General features: G+C 35.3%; 1 protein-coding gene across 1 annotated transcript; it reads left to right on the top strand.

Moving 5' to 3' along the window:
- The first annotated feature begins 1,244 nt into the window (after positions 1–1,244).
- On the top strand, positions 1,245–7,018 carry LOC108319547 (beta-galactosidase 3). Its single transcript, XM_017550715.2, has 19 exons — positions 1,245–1,662; positions 1,757–1,852; positions 1,967–2,079; positions 2,299–2,365; positions 2,454–2,546; positions 2,646–2,789; positions 3,012–3,100; positions 3,185–3,290; positions 3,383–3,470; positions 3,797–3,915; positions 3,998–4,162; positions 4,299–4,477; positions 4,649–4,758; positions 4,839–4,948; positions 5,188–5,298; positions 5,376–5,489; positions 5,579–5,781; positions 5,895–6,231; positions 6,385–7,018. The coding sequence occupies exons 1-19, from the start codon at positions 1,498–1,500 to the stop codon at positions 6,517–6,519; spliced, it is 2,544 nt and encodes an 847-aa protein (XP_017406204.1). The 5' UTR covers positions 1,245–1,497; the 3' UTR covers positions 6,520–7,018.
- The last annotated feature ends 818 nt before the right edge of the window (positions 7,019–7,836 follow it).

Raw genomic sequence — 7,836 nt, 5'->3', positions numbered from 1 at the left:
CAAATAAAGGCATCTAAATGTTTTTATTAAAGAAATTAATAACAAAAGCAGAAAAAGTAAATACTATAGAAATATTAAAAAAATACAAAAACTAAAATCTATTGTATTAGAAATTTTATTTGTATAACATTTCATACAACAGTTTATAATTTTATTCTATCTTTTTTACATATAAATTGTTATATACTATAATAAAGAAATACACACAAAAATTGATCTCATATAAGTTTATGCATCATAGTAAGCAGTATTTTTAGAACAATTGTTAAGAAACTAGAAAAATATTGAAATTTATAAAAAAAGTACATGCTAAAAGTTATATGAAAAGTTATTATTATATATCTCTACAAAACTATTCCACTTATATATATATATATATATATATATATATATATATATATATAGTTTTGATTTTGTGGTTAGATGATATTGTTTATATAATAAAAATGGGTATAGTTTATATTTTCCAAAACATACTAAATGCATTTTGTTTGATTAAATTGTTATAAGTAAATTTCAAAGTCTTAATATAAATAATTATGATGATATAAAATTATAATTTAATGATTACATTAATAAAAATTTTATATATATATATATATATATATAATTAGTAAAAATATAATATTTAGTAGAAGTGATTTAGTCGTGGTATATAACATTTAATAAAAAAATTGTTTTTATAGGAGAAATAATAAAACACTTATTTCAAATAAATAAAAATGTAAAAGAAACTATAAAGTGTTTCAACAAAACACTTATTTTGAATAGTTAATCCAATCTCACAAGTTCCTTAATTAATATTATTAATTTTTATATAAAACAATATACATTAACAAAAAAATTTAAGTATATCACTTGACACCTTCTTTTAATACATTAATGATCATATACTTTTCAGATGAAAAATATAATTTGACATGCTTAAAAAATAAAAAGTTATGTATAAAGCATTCTAATAATATAAATAGATATAATTAAAATATTATTACATTTATTATCAAGTAGATATTTAAAAAAAAAAAGTATAGTTCCTTTTAGATAATAATCTTATTCTCTCTTACTTTTTATTTATTTTTATAATTTGCAAATTCCCAAATGCTCTTATTTTTGTTCTTTACGTAATGACTTTGGAATTGTCTTAGTTTTCTACTGTTTGTATACGATGAAATTGTAGTGCTGGAAGACAACTCCAGAAAAGGTTTCCACTATTTACTGGTTTACTGATACTCTCTTTCTCTCTTACTGTGTCTCTCACCGTTACTCTCTGTCGTGTATCAGTGTACTTCGTAGTGTGGCAGTATGACACTTCACACTAGTTATAAATAATTTGCCATCCTCTCCCATTGCAACCGAACAACACCACACTGCTTGCTATTAAGGAATGGACCCTCCTCCCTCTCCTACTCTCACCGTTCCACCGTCACCCCATTCTTAGAACAATAATTTCATCACATTTTTACTTTCCCTCTTCCTGCACTTCCTTCCCACTGCACCATGGAAACCACCTCGTTTTCCATCTTACTGTTCTTCTTTCTCTTCGCCTCTTCCACTTTCTCTTCTCACGCCACTGTCTCCTACGACAGAAAGGCTATTCTCATTAATGGGCAAAGGAGAATCCTCTTCTCCGGCTCCATACATTACCCCAGAAGCACCCCTGATGTAAGCACCAAAAAATAACATCGTTCGACTTTACCAGCTTTCTTTACTTTCCTCTCGTTTTTTCTGATTTTGTTGTGAAATGGTGTCGGCGCAGATGTGGGAAGATCTGATTTTTAAGGCCAAAGAGGGAGGGCTTGATGTGGTTGAAACCTACGTCTTCTGGAATGTTCATGAACCTTCTCCTGGCAATGTGATTCTTCACTCTCTCCTCTTTTTTTTTTTGGTTTCGCTGTGTTTTCATTTTTCGACCTCTAATTTGAGCTTCTGGTCGAATGTGCTTGTTTCTGCATGGAACTCGATTCAGTACAATTTCGAAGGGAGGTATGATCTGGTGAGATTCGTGAAGACTATACAAAAAGCAGGGCTTTACGCTCATCTCCGCATTGGACCTTATGTCTGTGCAGAATGGAATTTCGGGTAACTTCTCTTTTTCTAGCATGGCAATGGAGTTCACTTGCAGTCCCCGTTTCATTGCATTTGTGGTCAATGCGGTCACAATTCTGGTCGTAGAGACTCTAGAAACCTTGTGTTGCTGTGGCCACAATTTCAAAGCTTGTTTGTCAGTTTTCTTTTAAATACACTCTTCTCATTGCTTAGCATCTTAAGTTTTTTTATCTTATATCGTTTTTTGTGCAGGGGATTTCCTGTTTGGCTTAAGTATGTTCCGGGGATAAGCTTTAGAACAGACAATGAACCTTTCAAGGTCTTTCATTTTTTTTTTCGAAAACTGTTTTATGATAAGACTATTGGGTGCTTTGAACTTTACTGATGAGACATAAACTGTGTTGCAGAGGGCGATGCAAGGATTCACTGAGAAGATCGTGGGAATGATGAAGAGTGAGCAGCTATTTGAGTCTCAGGGTGGCCCCATTATACTCTCTCAGGTAAACATCAGGGTCTTTCATTTCAAAGCACCAGTGGCTATGAACTTTTCACTCTAGATCTAGTTTGAATAATGAAACATTTACTGTGTGCTGTTTTAGATTGAGAATGAGTACGGTGCACAGAGTAAGTTGCAAGGGGCTGCTGGTCAAAACTATGTGAATTGGGCAGCCAAAATGGCTGTGGAGATGGGAACCGGAATTCCTTGGGTGATGTGTAAGGAAGATGATGCGCCAGATCCAGTGGTAAGCATTCTTACTCTTCCTCTTGAAAACTGTATAATATAAAATGCAATCTTCTGATACACCATTAACATGCCTAGGTTTTCTTTTTGGTTATTCTATGATTATTTTAACTTTCAGATACTAGCAACCTTAAAAAATTAGAAAATTAAATGCAGCACTCGGACAGTTGCGTTTACTTCATTTATTTCATTAAACTAATTATTTTCGTCTGTGGGGTAACAGATAAACACGTGTAATGGCTTCTATTGTGATAAGTTTACTCCAAACAGACCTTATAAGCCTCTGATTTGGACAGAGGCATGGAGTGGCTGGTAAGCTTTCTTTCTTTACTGCGACATTAAAATTTAGAAATGGAGAAATGAAATATCCGGCATAACTTTCTGTTAAATGTGAAGGTTTACAGAATTTGGAGGTCCAATCCACAAAAGGCCTGTCCAGGATTTGGCATTTGCAGCTGCTCGATTTATAATAAGAGGAGGGTCCTTTGTAAACTACTACATGGTTAGTTTTGTTGGCTTAAGCTGATTTATAAATTGATCATGATGGCACCTACTCTGGTATCCAACCTATGTTCTCTTGCATTTTACCTGTAGTATCATGGAGGAACCAATTTTGGACGAACAGCTGGAGGCCCTTTCATCGCTACCAGCTATGACTATGATGCTCCACTGGACGAATATGGTGAGAGCTGAAAATTATATGCCTTCTATGTTATGTATAGTGTTTATTGACCCCATAATAACGAAACCAAAGTTCTTCAAGAATTCTGGCAGTAGTACTGTGCAAATTTTGTAACTACATGTCACTACCGTTCTTTTTCTTAGTAACCTCATATGCATGAATTTTTTGTCAATTTTTATGTCCAAAAACTTCTTACTCTTCACTACTTTGAAAGCCACAAATACTTTCCTCTAGTGCTTACACTTTGGGGTGTGTTTATCTCATAACAGTACCCCAGAACCCTTTTTTTCCTCTTAACTGACTATTTCTGCAATAAAACATTGAAGGCTTGATTAGACAACCAAAATATGGTCATCTAAAGGAGCTTCATAGGGCCATCAAGATGTGTGAGCGAGCTTTGGTTTCGACTGACCCCATTGTTACTTCATTAGGGGAATCCCAACAGGTGTTGACTCAAGTCAATGTTATTTTGTTTTTCACGTGTAAAGCTTTGTTTATTGATTCAAGCTAACATGCTCCTTTTTCAGGCACATGTATACACTACGGAAACTGGAGAGTGTGCTGCTTTTCTCTCAAACTATGATTCAAAATCCTCGGTTAGAGTGATGTTCAATAATATGCACTATAACTTGCCTCCTTGGTCCGTCAGCATCCTCCCAGATTGTAGAAATGTTGTCTTCAATACGGCAAAAGTATGTAATAAAAGTTTGACATATTTGGTATCCTGTATTGTATTTAGTTATTCTATCCTTACTTCTGATGGCAACTTTTTCACCTTCAACGTGTCCATTCAACATGATTTAATGGACTCCTGCTCCTTTTGTTTAGGTTGGAGTGCAAACATCTCAGATGCAAATGTTGCCGACAAATACTCAAATGTTCTCATGGGAAAGTTTTGATGAAGATATTTATTCTGTAGAAGACAGCTCGGCAATCTCTGCTCCAGGTCTCCTGGAACAGATAAATGTAACAAAGGATGAAAGTGATTATCTTTGGTATATAACTAGGTAAAGCCTGATTTTTAGGCATTCCAAATATGCTCCTTGAATAACCTTTTCACAACACCTTACTTTACAGATTCTTTAAGTTTATCCCTCGTTCCAGCTACTAAGTGAAGAGGTATAGAAACCATACTGAATGTACTTAATCTGTAATTCATTTTATATCTATGTTTCCAGCGTTGATATTGGTCCATCTGAATCCTTTCTACGTGGAGGTGAGCAACCCACTCTCCTTGTTCAATCTACAGGCCATGCTGTGCATGTTTTTATCAATGGTCAACTTTCTGGTATGTAAATTTCTTGCTTGCCCATAACACCCCATTTTAGCTTATTGGTATAAGTAAACATAATATATATTTCAACCCAGGTTCTGCCTTTGGAACGAGGGAATATAGAAGATTCACATACACAGGCAAGGTAAACCTTCGTCCTGGAACAAACAGAATAGCTCTGCTCAGTGTTGCCATTGGACTTCCCGTAAGTCTCTTTCCTCTTTTACTTTCCAAATCCTACTGTCAGTAAATGTTTAGTTTCCATAAATAGCGGTTATTGGTTTGCGCTCAAGTTTATTTACCACTTCCATCTTTCTATGGTTACAAAAGCCTACTAAATGTCAGCTAATTTGGCAAGAAACAAAAATATCAACAATGGCTCAATTGTTTTCCTCCGAATAACTCTTATTATTGACCAAATGCCTTTCTGTATTTTGTTGTCAGAATGTAGGAGAACATTTTGAGTCATGGAGCACCGGAATCCTAGGTCCAGTTGCACTCCATGGACTTGACCAGGGAAAATGGATCTTGTCAGGGCAGAAATGGACTTATCAGGTTGCATACCCTTACTTTAGAAACTTAAGTTGCCTCACTTTCCTTGAAGAAAATTTCATTAACACGCTCTTAAACAGGTTGGGTTGAAAGGAGAGTCCATGGATCTTGCTTCTCCAAATGGTATCTCTACTGTTACGTGGATGCAGTCAGCAATAGTTGTACAAAAAAATCAGCCATTGACATGGCACAGGGTATAAAATAAAAGACAAAATGGGCTAAGTTTGACTGAAAATGTAACTCTAGCTTCAAAACTGATAAGCTTAATCTGTGAACTGTGCAGACTTCTTTTGATGCTCCCGAAGGAGACGAACCATTGGCATTGGACATGGAGGGAATGGGTAAAGGTCAGATATGGATTAATGGCCAGAGTATTGGAAGATACTGGACTGCCTTTGCTACTGGTAATTGCAATGAGTGTAACTATGCTGGTTCATTTAGACCTCCAAAGTGCCAACTTGGTTGTGGCCAACCAACCCAGCGATGGTGAGTATTACAAACAATGACATTGTAGCTTCTGCAACGTTATTATATCGGTGAACATAGTATGAGGCAATGGAAATCTTATATTACGTTTCATTTCATACAAAATGTTTCAGGTACCACGTTCCTCGATCTTGGTTGAAGCCAACTCAAAATCTTTTGGTTATTTTCGAGGAACTCGGGGGAGATCCTTCAAAAATCTCGCTAGTGAAGAGATCAGTGAGCAGTGTGTGTGCTGATGTGTCTGAGTACCACCCAAATATTAAAAACTGGCACATCGAGAGCTATGGTAAGTCAGAAGAGTTCCGTCCACCGAAGGTTCACTTGCACTGCAGCCCTGGCCAGACCATCTCTTCCATTAAATTTGCCAGCTTTGGTACTCCTTTGGGTACTTGTGGGAGCTACGTACAAGGACCTTGCCATTCTCCAGCATCCTATGCCATATTGGAGAAGGTGATGTATCATACTCCTTCAGAGACACGGAATGTGTGACCTTTTCCGTGGATATGTTATGTTATAAGAGACTAGTCCTTTCTGATAGACTTTACCTCCATAATACATTAGCTTCTGATAAATTTCCTCCTATCTTTCTGTTTCATGTTTCAGAGATGTGTAGGAAAATCAAGATGCACAATCACTGTGTCAAACAGCAACTTCGGGCAAGACCCATGTCCAAACGTAATGAAACGGTTATCAGTGGAAGCGGTTTGCGCTCCAAGTGCTACAAATTGGAGGGGTTGATTGGAGAAAGAAGCACCCTTTTACGTTTAGTGTGCAGTGACATAAAGCGCTGGGAAAAGGGAAGAACAATAATAAAAGGAGAATAGATAAAGTTAAAGGTAGTTGTGTAGCTGAAGACTAGGTTAAGTGGCATAGTGTGAAACTCTATAAAGTGGTTCTAAGGCGCGTCGTTTATAATTTTATTTGGTGGGGTTAACAGGGAAAAAATTTTCGTAGTTAGATAGGTGAATGTGAAAAACAATGGTCTGAAATTTGGACCCTCGTATGTGTGAATTTAGAGTGTACCAGTCCCCGACCTTTTAACCAGATATGGGCACTGGGAAGCGAGGCATTTATGTTGGTGTGATTTGTTTTTTTTTTTTGGGTAACGTTGTATTAAATTAATGAGGTCAGTCATGCCACACAAACCAGGTTCAACGTGAGAGTGGATCCTACTGTAACAATTGTCTGATGAGATTTATAAAAGTTCAATATTTATAGAAAGTGTGTTTTCATTATAGTTGCTAGAGCCGTATGTTGTTTTATTGGCTTAATTACTTTCCTTCCGTGGTTGGTTGAAAAGTTGCAAGTCTCTATTTTTGTTGTTTCATTTTTAAAAAAAAAAATACTCAATTAGGTGTCCAATAAATATACTTAAAAAAAAAGGGTTCAACATGATTCATCCACCGTTAGGTTAATAAATAACGTAAAATAATAGAATATATATAGTCAAATTTTGATAATTTGATTATATTATAAATATTTTTTATACCATTATATGGTTTTTTTGTTTCGTAGAGTCCAAAAACCATGTGTTTTTCTACGAAGTACACATTTTTTCGTACTTATTCACATTAATCCAAACTCTTCAGTATAAGAGAGTTTTGTACAGATAAATTTTTCTATATGTTTCAGTTTTCAAGAACATTAATCAAGAGTAATCAAGTCACTCATATCTTGTCAAATGTTTCAAAACATTTGACGTCTATCATAAGATTCGATGAAACTCTTCCCACGTCAGCATATAACAAGATCATCTCACAACAAATGGATGAGATAAAAAAAATAGATGATCAAGACCTAATTAGGAACTTATGCACAAAATTCATCTTAGCAAAGATGTGATTTTTGTGTTGGAGACCATTCTAATGGTCATTACACTCTGAAAAAATTAGCTTAAGCCAAGGAAGCCAATTACATGAAAAATTCTAGAAGGCCAAAAATTACTCAAACAACTCCAACTAGAGAAGCAAACAAAATCAACATGTTGCTTTTCATAAAGGCAAACCCCTACCAAAATCATCAACATGATAAATTATCCAAATTGAATGATGCACC

This window comes from Vigna angularis, chromosome 1, assembly GCF_016808095.1.
Source record: "Vigna angularis cultivar LongXiaoDou No.4 chromosome 1, ASM1680809v1, whole genome shotgun sequence".
NCBI lineage: Eukaryota > Viridiplantae > Streptophyta > Magnoliopsida > Fabales > Fabaceae > Vigna > Vigna angularis.
This window is presented reverse-complemented; position numbering and strand designations above follow the sequence as displayed.

Bases quoted from the DNA above. Each gene is read 5' to 3' on its own strand.
- LOC108319547 (XM_017550715.2), top strand. From the start codon at position 1,498: ATGGAAACCACCTCGTTTTCCATCTTACTGTTCTTCTTTCTCTTCGCC. The intron at 2,790-3,011 runs GTAAGCATTCTT...GTGGGGTAACAG, and splicing joins ATGATGCGCCAGATCCAGTG to ATAAACACGTGTAATGGCTT. The intron at 5,490-5,578 runs GTATAAAATAAA...TGAACTGTGCAG, and splicing joins AGCCATTGACATGGCACAGG to ACTTCTTTTGATGCTCCCGA.